The sequence below is a fragment of the Hemiscyllium ocellatum genome, chromosome 31 (assembly GCF_020745735.1).
Source record: "Hemiscyllium ocellatum isolate sHemOce1 chromosome 31, sHemOce1.pat.X.cur, whole genome shotgun sequence".
In the NCBI taxonomy this organism is placed as follows: domain Eukaryota; kingdom Metazoa; phylum Chordata; class Chondrichthyes; order Orectolobiformes; family Hemiscylliidae; genus Hemiscyllium; species Hemiscyllium ocellatum.
The window spans coordinates 55,264,514-55,283,977 of NC_083431.1; the positions used below are offsets into that span (position 1 = coordinate 55,264,514).

At 41.6% G+C, this 19,464-nt stretch overlaps 1 protein-coding gene across 2 annotated transcripts in view; it reads right to left on the reverse strand.

The window, feature by feature from the left end:
- The window catches only part of LOC132830609 (phosphorylase b kinase gamma catalytic chain, skeletal muscle/heart isoform-like), a 184,627-nt gene that overhangs the window by 154,922 nt on the left and 10,241 nt on the right, over window positions 1-19,464 (reverse strand). For both annotated transcript variants that reach the window (XM_060848481.1, XM_060848480.1), the window contains exon 3: window positions 5,069-5,244. In XM_060848481.1, the coding sequence (XP_060704464.1) occupies window positions 5,069-5,244 (176 nt within the window). The remainder of the gene's footprint in view (window positions 1-5,068; window positions 5,245-19,464) is intronic.

A 19,464-nucleotide genomic window follows, 5' to 3' on the forward strand; every position in this document is an offset into this window, starting at 1 on the left:
GAAAATTATGATGAAAGAAACTGTAAAGGTAAACATTTTATGGATTATTTGTCAGTTTCCTACTATTTCAATGGAATTTTTCAGTTGTAATACCCATTATATATAAACCTATGCTTAACTTTGCAAGATGCAGGATTTCCCCACTGTGTCAGCATCATCAGCAATTATCAGTCATAGAAATTAAGGCATGTTTGGATCACTGCATGCAATTTCTAACAAGGAGTTCTGACATATAAACATTGCTGGTTGGGTAACATTTGTTGCTCAACCCTAATTGCCCTGGAGAAAATGGTAGTGAGCCACAATCTTGAACCACTGCAGCCCATGTGGTGAAGGGATATCCATTATGCTTTTAGTGAGTGAATTGGAGAATTCTTCCAACGCATCTGCTGACTTTGCCCTTCTACTTGTTATAGATTTGGAAGGTGCTGTCAAAGGTGCCTTGGTGAATTTCTGCATTGCATCTTGTAGATGGTACACATTGTTGCTATCGGAGGGAAGGAGTGAATGTTGAATGTGTTGGATGTAAGGTCAATCAAGTGAGCTGTTTTTTTCTTGGATGGAATCTTCTTGACTGTTGCTAGAGCTACACCCAACCAAGAAACTGAAGAATATTCCATCACACTTTGTTTGGAGATCTGAGAGAGGCTTTGGAGAGTCAAGAGTGAGTTACCCACTTTGTAATTACTCTGATCTGCTTTTACAGCCGAAGTATAGCTTGATAACAGTTACGTCTGGGATGCTGATTGTGGGGGATTCAGCCAATGATAATACCATTGAATGTCAAGTTGTAATGGTTAGGTTTTCACTTGTTGGAGATGGCCATTTTCTGGCATTAATGAATGTTACTTGGTGCTTATCAACCCAAGCCTGGATGCAGTTCAGTCTTGCTGCATATGCAGATGGACTGTTGAGGAGCTCCAAATGGCATTTAACAAGGAAAATACCATCTCTTCCTATATAGTCTGTTGAGCTGTAAGAATTTTATATATTTCAATGAGATGTCCTCAAATTTTCTAAACTCCATTCAATACAGATCCAATCTCTCCTCGTATGACAAATCTGCCAACCCAGGAATCAGTCTGGTAGCAACTAATTACAAGTTGCATTGATGTGACAGGCGTTGTTATAGAGACTTTAAGGATTCCTTTCAGATCCTATATCCTTTTGCCTGCAATTGCATAATCTAACATAGTAGCCATTTCTTAATACAACTGTCTGTGCAGAGTTTGCACATTCTTGCCGTGCCTGCGTGAATTTCGTCAGGTGTTCCGGTTCCCTCCCACAGTCCAACGATGCGTATATTAGGTGGACTGGCCATGCCAAATTGCCCATAGTGTTCAGGGATGTATAGTTTAGTTGGATTAGCCATGGGGAATGCAGGGTTACAGGGAAAAGGGTTGAGGATTGGATCTGGCTGGGATGCTCTTCAGAGGGTCGGTGTGAACTTGCTAGGTCAAATGACCTGCTTCCACATTGTAGGTTTTCTAATAAAAAAACATGATTAATCCTATCAGACCCGAAAATCCTCCAGGGTGAAACACCGACAGTAATACAAAGATACTCTTGGACTGAGATGATTGTCCTCCAACAACCAGTTTCCAACAAACAGGAGAAAATGTTCTCCTTGATTCCCATTGACTTCAGGTGCACTGTGGCTCTTTGATGAATTTCCTCAACTAGATGGCAGAGTCCAAATGTCTCTACACTCTCCATGGGTAGCTCATGAAAATCTTTTCTCCCATGGCAAACGTATCTAAGGTCAGAGGGCATATGTTTAAAGTGAAGAGTAAGTAGTTTAGAGAGGATCTCAGAAATTTTTTTATTAAAATAAAAGGGGTTGGTAGAAATACGAAAGATGCTGTTTAAGAGGGTGTGGAGACAAATATTCTCACAACATTTAATAAGCATCTGACGAGCACATAAAATATCAGGGCATAGTAAACTCTGGAGCAAGTGCAGGTAAACGGGATTAGCATAGTTTTGTGTTTGTTGGTTGGCATAGACGTAGTTGGTCAAAGAGCCTACTTCTATGGTGTATGATTCCATGTCTCTAAAATGTGTTAGGATAAATTTTTGACAAATGTCTTTCACCACGGGCAGAAAAAAACCTCTCTTCCAGAATTGTTTCCTTTATCCCTACTCTTTGTGTTTAAATTGGTTCACAAGTCTGTCCATACCTTTAAAATTAAACTGAAATATGCAACACTGCTAAGAGCTAGGACTGGCTCCAGAACTGGCTGCACCTATTCTAGCATCAATCTAATCTAGTATAGCTACAATCTAACCAACAATATGCAAAATACACAAAAAAAAGTATAATTTTGATCAATGCTGACATCAAGGGCAGTTCACTCCCTTCACTTCTGGAATTCAGCTCTTTTGTCCATGTTTGAAACAATGTAACAAGGTCGGGAGCTGAGTGGCCCTGGGTGGAACCCAAACTGACCATCACTGAGCAGGTTATTGCTGAGCAGCTGCTACTTGATAGTACTGTTGATGACACCTTCCATCACTTTACTGAGGATCGAGAATAGAATGATGGCTCAGTAGCTGCTTGAATCGAAATTGTTCTGTTTTCTGTGGTTGTATCTGGGCAATTGTCCCCACTGTCAGATAGACGTCAATATTGTAGCGGAACTGGAATAGCTTGGCTAAGGTCATAGCTGATTCTGAGATCAATGCTAGGTTTCAGCCAAAGCTATACTTTTCAATTCAATTTTAGCAGCATGTGCGTGTTTGTGAAGTTGCAGTGTAAAAATGACAGAGAATTGTGAGAAAGGAAACAAATACAACTCTGGGAAGAAACAGAAGTTTTGTTCCTTGGGCAAAAAGCCATGTTGAAATAGATTTTAATTGAGAAAATCCATGATGTAATGTAAAAGCACTGGTGTATTCAACAAACTATAAATAACTGGAACAGCTGGATGGAAAGGAATTGAATGGATGTGGATTGATGTGGAGAATAAAGACTGGCAGCAATGAAGCAAATTGTTCATGTCTATGTCATAGAAATTTAAAGAAGGCGTTCATAATTAAACAGAACATCATGTTCAACCCAGTGTAATTCTGTTGTTTTGTATCTGATCAAAAAGTTGCTATTCCTACAGTAACAATGCCATCTGAATTTTATCCAGTTACGTCGTATGTGTGCAAGTTTTTTTTATTATTCATTTGTAAGGTTTCGGTATCACTGGCTGGCCAGCATTTATTAGGAGAAATTGAGTACTGCAGATGCTGGAGATCAGAGTCGAGAGTGTGGTGCTAGAAAAGCACAGCCGGTCAGGCAGCATCAAGGAGCAGGAGAATCAATGTTTCAGGCATTAGCCCTTCATTAGGAATGAGCATTTATTGCCAGCATTTATTGTTCATCTCTAGTTGTCCTTGAGAAGGTGCAGCTGAACTGCTTCCTTGAATCCCTGCAGTCCATGTGCTGAAGGTAACTCCACAATGCCATTTGGGAGGGAATTCCAGTTTAAAGTTAAAAAGTTAAATGTTAAAAGCTGCATTGTTATTTCAGTTGTTTTTCTGACCCGTTAGTCATCTTTTCTCTGAAACTTCATACATACTCCAACTCCCACCAACTCTCATATCCTACCACTCAGATGTCTGCTACATCTTCCTCCCCTCACCCATGCTGAAATACAACACCATTGACTTGCATTAACCATGCTAGTTTCTCCCCTTGATTTAATTTTAACTTTCTATCACCTCTAATACTTAATTCTCTTTTCAAGTACATATGGTGCAGCTCTCCCCCACTCCCAGGGAACCAGAGTTGATCTGCTAGTTGGGTGGTAATGATACAGTAGTGGATATGCAAGTCATGAGGTTATATAATGCGCTTGAATATAATTTTGCTGCTTCTGAAGGCCCATAGTGCATCATGGATTTTTAAAATTCATTCACAGGATGAGGCTATCGCTGGCTAGGCCAGCATTTATTGTTCATCCCTAATTGCCCTGAGTTAAGTGTCAACCACATTAACCACCATTAAAGTACAGCAATTAAGAATCTGAGCATGACCATGAAACCATTGTTAATTGCCAGAAGCACCCCCCACCCCAGCTGTTCACTAATGTCTTTTAGGGACGGAAACTGCCATCCTTCCCTTGGCTGGCCTACAAGTGACTCCAGACCAACAGCAATGTTGTTAACTCCTAACTGCCCTCTGGGTAACCAGGAATGGCCAAAAGATTGCTGGCCTAGCCAGTGATGCCCTCATCCTGTGAATAAATTTTTAAAAATCACTGCTGTGGATTTGGGGACACATGTAGGCAAGGCCAGGAAAGGATGGCAATTCCTTCCCGAGTGAACATTTGTGTACCAGATGAGTTTTTCTGTCAATCAACATGGTCATCATTAGGTCTATCGTTCCACACGTTTTCATTGAATTCAAATTCCACCATTTGCTATGGCATGATTTGAACCTGGGTGTCATGAACATTACCTGAATTAACAGTCTGCCAATAATACCACAAGGCCATCACCTCCACAATCGTATGCCCCAAATTTAACCTGTTACCTCTGTTTTTAAGCTGATCTTTAGAACAAAATGGAATTTGTTCCAATTTGAAGATGGGATTTAATCACTTCAGGTGATTCTACTGAGTCGTTCTCAGTGAAGTCCTTGACTTAGAGTGCATTCTGTGCCCTTGTCACCCTCTGTGCTTCTTCTCAGTGTTGTTCAATACGGGGGCGTATTGATTTAACAGGTGAGGGGATGGGGTTGGGGCTATGTGGTAATCAGCAGGATGCTTACTTGTCCATGTTTGACCTACAGGAATCCAAAGTGAATGTTTGAACTTCAAGGGCCACTCCCACCCGACTATATGCCATCTTTGCTGGGTCTCTCCTGGTGATGAACTATGTCATATTGGCTGACGGACGTGATTCTGAGTATAACTATGTTACAGTTTTGCTCACTATTCTGTGGACAGCTCTCAAACTTTGGCACTTGTCCCCAAATGAAAATGCGTGCAACTTCCGCTGTTTATGATCATGGCCTGTACTCAATTCTTCAATTGTTGTTCTATTCTTTCAGATTTAGCCTGGATAACTTACTCACTTATATGTTGGTGCCCTGAGACCTGCTTGAGGATGCTGATTTCTTGTGCTGTAGATGTACAAATCTCTTCCAATTCCTCTGGAGTCAGATGCTCAGATGTAATGTCAATAATCTTTACAGCATATTCTATTTCGGTCTTCCTCTCGATACAGCGCCTGACAATACTGCTAACACCCCTGGGAAGAGATGGAAAAGAACAGTAAATAAACTCCAGATTGACTTAGTTCAAGTTTTTAACTGAGGGCTCATAGTAATTGTGTGATGGACATCTGTAGATGGACTAGATCAAGAACAGCCGAAGTAGAGAAAGCAGGATAATAAGATCGAGAAGCATAGCAACCATAATTAAATGACAGAGCAGACTCAATGAGCTGAATACCCTAATTCTGCTCTTATATTGTATAATCTTATGGTTAACTTCTGTCTTATTCTGTTGTAGTAATTCAAACAGATTAAAAGAGTAAGTGATTCAAAATACACTTGCTTCACACTCCCAACCCCCTGCACAAATGGGATTGTTTACTCTTCACATATCTTGAGGATTTTGCATCCATTGGGGACCTATCACGGTGGACATCTGAATGACTTTCCTCCTTTCTGCATCACAGCAGCAAGGCCAGTAACATCCCTGATTCTCAACCTGGTTTGGATCAAATACTTTGGCAGAAGCTGGACACATCTGGCTTGTTATGACACTGGAGACTGCACCAATTCTCACTGAAGCAATAAAGGAAAGAACTGCAAATGACCTTTTGAAACAATGTGACTGAGAAGTATATGAGAAATGAGCAAAGCAGGAGTATGGGGAAAGATATTAGAAAACTCATTGTTAATTGCAATGATTTTAAATTTTAATTTGAAGATCAAAGTTTGTGAGAAGATTTGTAGTTCGGGTGCTCGTTGTTGTGGTTCTGTTTGCCGAGTTGGGAATTTGTGATGCAGATGTTTCGTCCCCTGTCTAGGTGACATCCTCAGTGCTTGGGAGCCACCTGTGAAGCGCTTCTGTGATGTTTCCTCCGGCATTTATAGTGGTTTGTCTCTGCCGCTTCCGGTTGTCCGTTCCAGCTGTCCGCTGCAGTGGTCGGTATATTGAGTCCAGGTCGATGTGTTTGTTGATAGAATCTGTGGATGAGTGCCATGCCTCTAGGAATTCCCTGGCTGTTCTCTATTTGGCTTGTCCTATAACAGTAGTACTGTCCCAGTCGAACTCATGTTGCTTGTCATCTGAGTGTATGGCTACTAAGGATAGCTGGTCGTGTTGTTTCATGGCTAGTTGGTGTTCATGGATATAGATCATTAGCTGTCTTCCTGTTTATCCTATGTAGTGTTTTGTGCAGTCCTCGCATGGGATTTTGTACACTACGTTGGTTTTGCTCAGGCTGGGTATCGGGTCCTTTGTTCTGGTGAGTTGTTGTCTGAGAGTGGCTGTTGGTTTGTGTGCTGTTGTGAGAACTAGTGGTCGTAGCAATCTGGCTGTCAGTTCAGAAATGTTCTTGACGGAATGAGGACATGCCACAACCCAAAGGACTAGCTACGTTACCATACATCAAGAACATTTCTGAACTGACAGTCAGACTATTACGACCACTCGGACTCATAACAGCACACAAACCAACAGCCACTCTCAGACAACAACTCACCAGAACGAAGGACCTGATACCCAGCATGAGCAAAACCAATGCTGTACAAAATCCCATACAAGGACTGCACAAATCACTACATAGGACAAACAGGAAGACAGCTAACGATCCGTATCCATGAACACCAACTAGCCACGAAACATCACGACCAGCTATCCTTAGTAGCCACATACGCAGATGACAAGCAACATGAGTTTGACTGGGACAACACTAGGACAAGCCAAACAGAGAACAGCCAGGGAATCCCTAGAAGCATGGCACTCATCCACAGATTCTATCAACAAACACATTGACCTGGACCCAATATACTGACCACAGCAGCAGACAGCTGGAATGGACAACTGGAAGCGGCAGAGACAAACCATTATAAATGCCGGAGGAAAGATCACAGAAGCGCTTCACAGGAGGCTCTCAAGCACTGAGGATGTCACCTAGACAGGGGACGAAACATCTGCATCACAAATTCCCAGCTCGGCGAACAGAACCACAATAGTTTGAAGATCACTGATTTTCCAATCTGTCCTCTATATTTTGATCTTCTGAAACACAGAACACAAAAAAGTACAGCACAGGAACAGAACCTTCTAAATTAATCCCATTTGCCTGCATATGATCCATATCCCTCTATTTCTTGCCTGTTCATGTGTCTATCTAAATATCTCTTAAATGTTGCTACTGTATCTGCTTCTACCACTTCCCCTGCGATCCAGGCACCGACTCCCTCTGTGTGATAAACCTTGCTCACACACCGCCTTCAAACTTATCCTTTCTCACCTTAAACCTATGTCTCCAATAATTTAACATTTCCACCCTGGGAAAAAGACTCTATCTACCCTATGTACATTTTTTAGTATTGCCATTTTTTGCTTTATTCTATTCATTTAGTCAGTGGATTGGTGGGCAACATTTCACAAAATTAGAAAGTGTAAAGATGCAGAAGAATGCTATTTAATTATTGCGTCTGCACTGGCCATTCAAATGACATCATTACCTTGTGCCAATCTCACCTTTTTCCCTATATACTTACACATTATTTCTATTCAATTGTCTAATGCCCTATTGAATACCTCAATTAGACTTGCTTCCACTACACTTCTAGGCAGTACGTTCCACACCTAACTACTTGCTACGTGAAAACGTTTTTGCTCATATCATACTTAATCCACTTGCAAATCACTTTAAGTTTATTCCCTCTTTCTTTTTTTTAAATTCATTTGTGGAAGGTAGGCATTGCTGGCTGGCCAGCATTTATTGCACGTCACCAGTTGCTCTAGAGAAGATGGTGGGGAACTGCTTTTTTGAACCGCTGCAATCCACTTGCTGTGGGTTGATTCACAATGCCACTGGGGAGGGAATTTCAGGATTTTGACCTTACGGCACTGAAGGAACAATGATTTGTTTCCAATTCAGGATAGTGAGTGGTTTGGAGGGGAATTTGAAGGTGGTGGTGTTCCCATGTATTGGCTGTCCTTGTCCTTCTACGTGGAAGTGGTCATGAGTTTGAAGGGTGCTATCTAAGGATCTTTGGTGAATTTCTGAAGTGCATGTTGTAGATAGTATATGCTGCTGCTGCCGAGTATCAATGGTGAAGGGACTGAATGAATCTGGATATACTGTCTATCAAGTGTGCTGCTTTGTCTTGTATGGTATCAAACTTCTTGAGTGTTATTGGAGCTGCACCCATCCAGGCAAGTGGGGAGTATTCCATCACACTCCTGACTTGAGCTTTGTACATGATGGACAGGCTTTGAGGAGTCAGGAGATGAGTTACTTGCTGCAGTATTCCTAGCCACTGACCTGCTCTTGTCTCCATTGTGTTTATGTGGCACATCCAGTTGAGCTTCTTGTCAATGATAACCCCCAGGATGTTGATATTGGGGGATTCAGTGATGCTAATACCATTGAATTATCAAGGGGCAGTGACTAGATTGTCCCTTATTGGTGACGGCCTTAGCTTGGCATTTGTCTGGTGTGAATGCTACTTCCCACTTGTCAACTCAAGCCTGGATATTGTGTTGATCTTGTTGCAGTTGAACTTGGACTGCTTCAGTATCTAGGAGTTGTGAATGTTGCTGAACATTGTGCAATTATTGGTGAGCATCCCCACTTCTGATCTTATGATGGAGGGCATGTCGTTGATGAAACAGCTGAAAATGGTTAGGGATAGGACACTACCCTGATGGCTCCTGCAGAGCTGAGATGATGACTGACCTGCAACAACCACGACCATCTTCCTATGTGCCAGGTTTGTCTTTCTTGATCTGTTTATGAGCAGTAACAGTTCCACCCTATCCACTCAATCCAGCACGCTCATAATCCTGAAAATGCCTTCTCTCCAAGGAGAAAGTCCAAACTTCTTCACTCTATCCTCACAACTGAAATTTCTCATACCTGGGATCACTCTTGCAAATTTTTTCTGCACTTTCCCCAATGCGATCACATCCTTGTGTTGCCCAGAACTGTAGATAATGCTCCAAGGCAAGTCTAACAAGTATCTTGTAAACATTCAATATCATCTCCTTGCTTTTATACTCTGTACACCAATTAATAAAGCCTATGCTTTATTATACTTTATTAACTGCTCTCCTTACCTGTTCTGTTACCGATGATCTATGCACATAAACGCCTATGTTCCTCTACTCCTGCAGCTGCTTTGGAATTGTACTACTTATTTTATATTGTATTTCAATGTTCTTCCTACCAAATTGCATCATCTCAAATTTTAACGTATTAAATCTTCTTCACTACCTATTTACCCACTGAACCAAATTATCATCTCATGGAGTTTTGCATTGACTTCTTCACAATTTAGACTTCTTCCAGGTTTCATGTCATCTGCAACTTTGAAATTTTCCCCTGCACATCAAGATCTAGACTATTAAATTATATCAAGAAAAACAAGAGTTCCAATAACAAGTTTGGGGAAATCCACTTAAACCTTCCTCCAGCTCAAAAAATATCCACTGACCATTCCTCTGTGTTTCCTGTCATTCAGACAATTTTGTATGCACATTGCTACTGGCCCTTTTATACCATTGCCTTTCCTGACAAGGCTGTTGTGCAGCATAATATCAAATGTTTGGAAGTCCATGTATACAACATCAACAGTGTTACCCTCATTGAGCTATCCTGTTACCTCCTCAAAAACTTTAGCAAGTCAGTTAAACATGATTTCCTTTAGAAATACATGCTGACACTTCCTAAACAACCCACTATTTTCCTTGTGATTACTAATTTTGTCCCAAATAGTTATTTCAAGAAACTTCCCCACCATGAAGTTATACAGACTGTTTTGTAGTTTATCATTACAATCTTTCTTGAACAGGCCATAATGCTTGTGATTCTCCAGTTTTTTGGCTCCTTCCTGAGTCCAAAGAGGATTGTGGCCAGCACCCACAATTTCCACTCTCACTTTCTTCAAAATCCCGTCCCAGTGCCTTGCCAACACTTCACTATCAAATCTGAACCCTTTCAGAGGTGAGACTCTGAACCAGTTTCCTCCTTTTCCATATGGCCATCTATTATCAATTCCTAATTGCTCTTGAGAAGATGGTGATGAGCAATCCATTTGGTGCAAGGATATCCACAATGCTGTTGGCAAAAGGTTTCCAGGAATTTGACTCAATGACATTGAGGGAACAAGAATATCTTCCCAAGTCAGAATAGTGAATGGAAAGGAACCTGCAGGCAGCAGCTATGTACTCCATGTAGTGACCATGGAAGTCCATCAACAGTGCTACCCTCTTTCAGTCATCCTGTTACACCCTCAAAAATGTCAGCAAGTCAGTTAAACATGATTTTCCTTTACAAATTAAAGTTGACACTTCTTATTAAACCCACCATTTTCCTTGCGACACATAATTCTAAAAATGGTCTGCCTTTGTCCTTCGAGATGGAAAGTGGTTTCTAAGGAATTTTATTGACCTCAAATGACCTCCAGCATCTGCAGTCCTCACTTTCTCCTCAAATTCAGAATCTTTGTTTCTGGTCTACTTCTGTGCTTGTCTGTAATTAGTTTAAATATTCCTGAATTGTGGTCAGTAATGTGTGCCCTCTGCCTCCTACCTCCAACCATTTACACATCTACTACTTGCCTGTGTTCATTGCCTAAAATTAGATCCGTCACTGCCTCTGTCTCATGTAGGACTTTCAATATGCTGCCTTTCAAAGATCTCCTGCACACATTTTAAGCATTCTTCCCCGCTAAGGACTTTGTCTCTCCCAGTTCATATTGGGGATATTGAAATCCTATACAATTGATACTGTATTCTTTATACACTTCTCTAAGATTTGTCTATATCAGTGTGTCTGGAGACAAGGCTGTCTAAAGTCTGACTGAGATGTACAGTGTTATCAACAGTTTATTTGGGCAGGATACTGTCTACAGTATGTCTTGGTTAGTGTACTATCCACAGGCTGTCTAGGAAGGATGCCATCTAGAGTTTGTCTGAGTATAATGTAGTGTCTATAGTCTGGATGATACTATCTACAGTCCATCAAGGGGAATACTGTCTGTAGTCTGTCTCAAGGCTTACTGTCTACAATCTGTCTAGGAGAATACTGTGTACATTCTGTCCAGAAGGATACTGTCTGCAGCCTGTCTAGGGGAATGCCATCTACGATATATCTAGGGAACCAAGTACAGCCTGTCCAAGGGATTACTATCTACAGCCTGCCTCAGGGATTAATGTCTACAGCCTATTTCGGGGATTACTGTCTACAGCCTTTTGAGGGGAATACTGCATACAGGGGTCTAGAGGGGATTGTCCAACTAATGAGTAATTGAATTAAGACTGACTGTTGCTCTGCAGACAGCATTGTATCACCATTGCTAAAATGAAAAGAGCTGTGAGGGATAACTCCTTTTGTGCTCTGGAGCTTTCATCTACAGACTTTGCTCTCCTGTTTCTATTTTTCCACACCCAATATGTGCTTTCCATATTCTAACCTATTGTTGACTTAATTTTACCTACATGAGTTCATGGATATGTAGCAATGCCATTGTGGATGGGGTAGGAATATTAGGACTCCTGTTCTGCTGCTGGATGAAGAGCTGATTCCATGGTTATCAGATGTCATGATGGGCCATTGCTTTGAGTGCTTGTCCTGTTGTAAGCCACTGTAGCCACTGGTCAAGTGGTGCAGGTGCTGGTACACACCCATTTTCCCTGTTGTTGGTTAGTTCTCCTTGGTGTAAAAATTAATCTTCCCAGGATGGTCCCTGGGTATCTGATCTTGCTCCATGCTGTTCTGAAACATGGCCCAGCCATCAATGTTGCCTCTGCTTGCTGAGTGCTCACTTTATCTCAGGGACAGTTTTAACATTCATGATTTTTTCTCCTTATATGAGATGCCAAAATATGGTGCAAACAATGAAAATGGAAATGATTGTGTTTACTTTGTTGACAGCTGAAAGCCTTCCAACACATCCCAGCAGTTTAAGAAAGTGCTGAGAACACAGACCTCAGAAATCAGCATCTTGATCCTGAGGACTAATGTGGTGTTATTCTATGCTCCTGAAAGCTGATTGTTGCCCTTATGTGTGCATTCAATTCTGCATCAACATACTGTCACCATGAACACAAGGTAGCAGCAAGTATTAGATATTTCCAGTAGGATGTTGTTTAACACAATCAAGGGCAGAGATGTGACACCTTGTCCTATAATTATAGTTTTCTTGACACTTATACTCAGTAAGAACAATCCATGAGTCTTCATACATGAATTTCCATCTTAGCAGTTAACAAGGCATTATTAGCAGAGAGGAGTTCCCTGCAAGATGATATGTATTTTTGTCATTGTTTTCAGTCTGGAAAGCTTATAGAGTTTGCTGCCTAATCTAGCATGCTGATTAGCATGGAGAAGAAAAGCAGGGACTTACACAGGAAACAGTGAATGATATTGCTACGTATGTGTCTCGCTGTGTGAACATGCTGCTCAAAGTGAATGTATTTTGTGGCTGGTAGTTCCTAGCTTCATTCCCCACTAATAACATTTAGTGTCAGTGACCATGCCTCCCATGATAAGGTGAAGTTTTCTGCACAACCATCATATCAACTTCTAAATTTATTTGAAGAGTTTTCACAAAACTTTAGCCTGAATGATTAAAAAGGATACTGGCTGGATGGCTATAAATGTAGCACATGGGGACAATTCAAAACAAAGATGCTGCCAGACTGCAGTTAGTGTTATGACCAGCTGAGTTGGGGCAGATCTGCTCCTCTCTGTTCAACCACTCTTGTTGGCCACAATAAATGGTTTTAAGTTCTTTTCACTCCCTGGCTATACCTTTCTCCAGGTAAAATGTAGTCTAGTGTTTTCATCAGAAATAATATGGCACCAATTGCAAAGTTCCTTTCAGAGAAGGAACGAGCAGATCTATTGCATAAAAGCAGAGTACAGTGAATGCTGGAAATCTAAAATAAGCACAGAAAATGCTGGAGAAACTCAGAAGGTTTGGTATCATCTGGCCAGCATCTTGTGACAATGTTGCTATGCTTCTGGACAGAGAAACATACATCTCTATCTTGCTTTTATAGATCTCACTAAAGCATTCAACAGATTTATATAGATTTTTTTAATAGAACAGATGCTTGGAGAAAACTGCATCAAAATTCATTTGGACTTATTCACCCTGTGTGATGCTGCTGAACAGTTTGATGACAGCATTTCTGTCAGTTTCACATCCATCTTCTACCAGGATGGTCTCAGGGGTTTCTGCTTCTTTATGGAAAATAGGCTTGAGCCGTCCCTATCCAAGACCAGTCTCGTCTGCCAACCCAAGGTCGTTGCCAGATTGAACAACTTCTCTTTTAACTCTTCCCACTTTCTTCAGGTCAAAGATGTGGCCATGGCTACCTTTGTGGGCCCTAGTTATGCCTGCCTCTTTGGGTATATGGAACATTCCTTATTCCAATCCTACCTGATCCCTGCCCATAGATTGTTCTCCAGTATATCAATGATACTCCCCTCTCTCATCTGGAATTGGTAAAGTGTATCTATTTTGCTTCCAATTTCCACCCCACTCTCACCAACACCTGGCTCATCACTCCTCCCTTCCCTTCCTCGACGTCTGTTTCCACTTCTAGGGATAGGCTGGCCACCAATATCCACTACAAATGCACAGACTCCCACAGATATCTTGACTAAACATCCTCATGTCTTGTTTCCTGTAAAGACTCTTTTCCATTCTCTCAGTTCCTCAGTTTCTGTTGCATCTGTCCTTCAACAAGATAGTCTTTGAAATGTCAACCACCTTCCTCAATAGAGGATACCCCAGCACCATAGACAACAGGTCCCTCAGATATGTCCGAACCATCTCCCACATTTCTGCCCTCATCCCCTGTGCGCCCTCCCATAACAGCGATAAGGTTCCCCTTGTCCTCACCTACCATTCCACCAGCATCCACATCCACAGGATCATTAATAGTCATTTCCATTAATAGTGGAATGGCACAGTGAGACACATAATCCCCTTCCCTCCCTTGTCAGCCTTCTGCAGGGATGGTTTCCTCCACGATGCCCTGGTCCCGAATTGTCTACACATCCGCTCTTCAATCACCTACTGATTGATTGGGGCTCGATAATACACCACCAGCAAGGTGATTGTCCCGTTTTTATTTCTAAACTCTACCCACAGGTGTTCTGAAGCAGAACTCGAAACGTTAACTTTGCTTTCTCTCCATAGATGCTGAGTTCCTCCAGCAATTCTCATTTCTGTTTCAGATTTCCTGCAGTTCTTTGTTTTGTTATATAAATTACGCCTGTTTTCTACAGAGTTTAGAAATGAAGGGGGCGGCCTGATTTAAGTCTTCAAGATATTAACAGCAAAAAACAGGAAGATAAAGTTAAATTATTTCCACTGGTTGATGATTCTAGAACTAGAGGGCATAGTCTAAAAGTTATGTCTAGATTGCTTGGGAGAAATGTTAGGAAGCACTTCTATACACAAAGATTTGGAACTCTCTTCCACAAATGACTATTGATACTAGATTAACTAATAATTTTAAATCTGAGATAGGTCCTTTTTGTTAAGCAAAGGTATTAAGGGATATGAGCCAAAAGCAGCCATATGGAGTTAGGCCACAGAGCAGCCAGGATCTCAAAAAATGGCCTACTCCTGTTTCTGTATTAGATTAGATTACTTACAGTGTGGAAACAGGCCCTTCGGCCCAACAAGTCCACACCGACCCGCCGAAGCGCATCCCACCCATACCCCTTACCTAACACTACGGGCAATTTAGCATGGCCAATTCACCTGACCTGCACATCTTTTTCCTATGTAATAATCTTGCTATAGAAGGAGCCTTTTGAAGTTAATATGATAAAATTCCCTGTTAATTTTATTTGTGTTGTAATTTATTCTTAAACTAGAGTCTTAAGTCTGAAGAAAGGAGACTATGAAGGCATGAGGGACAAGATGGCTGTATTAGATTAGGAAAAGACACAAAAAGATTTGATGGAAAACTGGCAATGGCTAGTTTTAATCAGCCTTTGAGGCACAAACACTCAAAGGGAAGTCTAAATGAACCACGGTTACCAAAAACAGCTAAAGATTGTGCGAAAACAGAGGAACTAGCTTATAAAGGTGGTCAGAAGTAGTGGGAAGCCTCAGGATTGAAAACAGGTTAGAAGTCAGAAACAGAGGACCAAAAAGGAAGGAAAAAGAGAAAATGAATACAAGCTAAGGAGAAAGATAAAGGTGGATAATCAAAAAAGTTCAGAAAATGTTCCAGTAATATTAGGCAAGCAAGGTACAGCTAAGAATTGAACATTTTAGTATTGATACAAACAAAGCACTTGGGAAAGTTAACTGAACTGAGGTGTGACAACCCTCTGGACTGGATGAATTTCATGGTGATTTTCTTTCTATATTCTGTAGTTTCTGGAAGGATGTCAGAAGACTGGAATGTAACAAATGTTGCTCCAAAATTTAAGAAAGAAGTGAGGAGGGAAGTGGAGGGGGAGAGAGAATGGAGAGTTATTGGTTAGCATGAAGTTGATTGTTTGGAAAATAACAGAATCTGTTATAGAGCATGTGGTAACTGAACATCGTGAAAATAATGGTAAAACTAGGCAGACACATGGATTTAGAAAAGAGAAATCATATTAAACAAACCCATTCAAATGCTTTTTTTAGAATTGCTAGTGTGGAAACAGGCCAATCGGCCAACGAGTCCACACCGAATCTCCAAACAGCATCCCATCCAGACTCATCACATAACCCATCCTTGTAACCCTGCATTTCGCATGGCTAATCCACATGTCCCTGGACACTACAGGCATTTTAACATTGCCAATCCACCCAACCTGCACATCTTTGGACTGCGGGTGGACACCAGAGGACACATAGATAGACACATAGAGAGAACGTGCCAACTCTACACAGACAGTTGTCTGGGGCTGGAATCAAACATGGATCCCTGGTGCTATGATGCAGCACCGCTAACCACTGAGCCACTGTGTCATCACAGACTGGTCAAGAGCTTCAAGTTGCCCTGAGGATATTATGTGCAGCATAACTAAACAGGGAGTATGATATATTTGGATTTTCAGAAAGCTTTTGATAAGGTCCCACAGAAATTTAGTAATGAAAATTAATGTGTGAGAGATTGGGAGTAACTTATGACTAAGCGCTGAGAATTGGTTAAGAGACAGAAAATTAAGAGTGGGAATAACTGGATCATTCACACGATGGTAGACTGTAGGTGCTGAAAGGATCACAGCTATGGTCACAACTGTACGTGATCTATACAAATAATTTACATGTAGATGTTTGAGATCCATTGTAATATTTCCAAATTTGAAAATGGCTGGTTGTGAAAAGAATCCAATAAGGTTTTGAAATAATCTTAGAGGCCAGTATCCCAGCACCAAGTCACCCTTGATTTACATGTGCACGGTAACTAATCAGCTAAAAAACAGTCTCCAGAGTGAGGAAACATGCGGAATCTGTTGTTTCTACCAATCAGAAAGTGCTCTCTGATTGGCCCAGGTTAATAATCCTAATCAAGAATTTCATATAATGAGGTCATGTGGGCATTGTTGCAATCACTACATCCCTCACCACCTAGGTCTGGGCATATAGACTTGGTCCTTCTTTTGTAGTTTTTCCTGGGATGTTGTCACCCAGGTCCAGTTCCTCTGACTTGGACTTGAACATAGAAGGCATGTACTGGACCACAGCCCATCTCTTGCATCAGATTGTCTTGGAAGAGTTTTCCCTCTTTTTCCGGAGGTAATCAAGGTTGTACCTATCTTGGACTCTGAGGGTTCCTTGATGCTAGACAAAGGGGGAGAGTCTGATTGCCTTTCTGACTATTCTGAGGGGCCAGGTATGTTTGCTCTGCCCTGTTTGCGCAGTAGCAGCTTTCAGGTGATTCACACGTTTGTTCATAACCACCTGACCCACCTGAACTTTATATGTCACTGAACCTGACTTCATGTTGATCTCCTCCTGTACCCATGCCAGGTCATTTCTGTGGCACCAAACTTTGCCCCCTGGAGTAAAGTGTCTCTCTCACTTAGAGGAGACATGTGGTAGACATTAGTACCATCTTACATTCATCTCCAAGTCTGGGAATATCTGGTTTAATTTTTCCCCATCAGCAATACTGCTGGAGCTATCCCTGTAGTTATGTGAGGGGTAGTTTTATAATCGAACAGGAACCAGAACAGTTGGTAATGAGTGAAGCTGTAGGCTTTTTCTTTCTGCCGGAACATTGGATGATGGATGATATGAGCTGTCCAAACATGCTGAAGTTTTAAATGTTGCTATTGACCTGCTTTCTCTGACAGCCCATTCCATGTATGTACCACCCTCCGCGTGAAGAAGTTGTCCCTCAGGTCCTTCCTAAACCTTTCCCCTCTCACCTTAAACCTATGCCCTCTAGTTTTCAATTCCACATTCCTGGGAGAGAGACTGTACGCATTCATCCTATCTATGCCCCTCATGATTTTATACACCTCAATAAGGTCACCCCTCATTCTTGTGCAAACATAACAGTTGGAGCACAGAGTGAATCTTGTTAAAGACAGATTCTCCACCCATTAATAACACTGTGCCAGTATCAACCTCCATGAAAACCAGGTGGCCACTTGACCAGACATTTATTTTAATCGGCTCTGATTTGGATATTGCTAAACAAATTAACCGTTCTAACCCACATGTAGGTGGGATTTCCAGGGTGTGCACTTTCCTGGATTCCAGCCATTAAGTTCTCTTACTCAAGGCAAGCATCATAGGACTCCTTTACTGTCTCTAGTCCACGTTCTGGCTGCAAACACAATGGTGTGCTAGCCTAAATTCTGAAGAACTTTTGAGCCATTTGGTTAAGGTCCGGCTTTGTTTTGGGGTTTTGCTGTGGCCTGAACTAAGTTCCTTCTGCTCAGGATATAGACAATAGACAATAGGTGCAGGAGTAGGCCATTCAGCCCTTCGAGCCTGCACCGCCATTCAATATGATCATGGCTGATATGTGCTGCATGAGGCTCTATGATTGCCAACCCTCAAAGTGGTGTTCTGGAGACTCAGACAGACAGGTGAGCATGTCCACTCCCATCGGAATGCCCTGTAGCTCCCACACTCCACTTGCTGCATTTTCTAATGACAAAGCCAACTGCAGTGTGCCTGTTTAAAGCCCAGTTGGGTTTCAGAGAATAAGCATTTCAGCATGGCTATGTCATTAATCCTACATACCAGAGTCCTCAGCATCTTATTCAGGGTTAGCCCAAATCACATGCCTCTGCCATTCATCATAACCTTGTCAAAATTCCCAATACAGATTCCCTTCCTTCTCAAATAGCCGAATAAAACTGATAGTGCCTTAGAATTAGAGGAGGTTTCGGATTGCAATATTCCTTAACTAAATCTACCAACTCTTGAAAGTTTTATTATCTTGTGTCTCTTGGAAAGTTAAGATCCTAAAAACTGAAAATGCTGCAGGTCTGCAAGCAGTCAGAAGGATTACTTGGTGCTTTTCATCTGCTCCGGTCATTTGCCTGGAAAAATATCACATTCTTTCCAGATACCGGGCCTAATCTTCACGCTTCCTACATAAAGGTATGATGCCAGAAATGTTTACCCCAATTCAAAGATGATTGTTGTGAGCCCAATTTCTTTAGGCACAACGTTCTCTAATCGCCAGTGAAATAACTGCACGGAGGCGTGTCCCGTCACCAAGTCACTCTTCATTTACATGTACAGTGTACATAAGTTGTGACCAGTCTGCTCAAAGCCAGTCTCCAGACTGAGGAGATGTTCTGAATCTCCTGTTTATTTTTCTTTCCTAAGCTGAGATGTTCTGAATCTCCTGCTTTGTTTCTGTCCCCACACTACAACCTAACTGCTGTAGTGCTTATCTGTTCCCGGCAGCCATGCGAATCTCCTGTTTATTTTTTTAAAAATACCAACAGCAGTAAATAAGACACACCGAGTGTGTGGTTCCAGGCTGTTCAGAGCTCTGTCTCCTCTCCTCCTTAGTGGAAAAGTGGAGAGCCCTTCACTCACTGATCCATCTCCCTTGGAGGCAGCTCTCAGAGTGAACAGGAAGTCTGACAGTCCTGTCCTTTTTCTTTCTTGCCTGTTTATTTTTTAAAAAAGTTTCCCCAACATTCCCGCCTAACAGTAGCCACTCCTATTTTTTCTTCTATTCTTTTCCTTTTTTTTCTTACGCTAACGCCTAACTGCAGTAGTGCTTATTTCCCCCAGCATCTATGTGAATCTCCTGTTTATTTTTTTCCCCCCAGCACCCATGT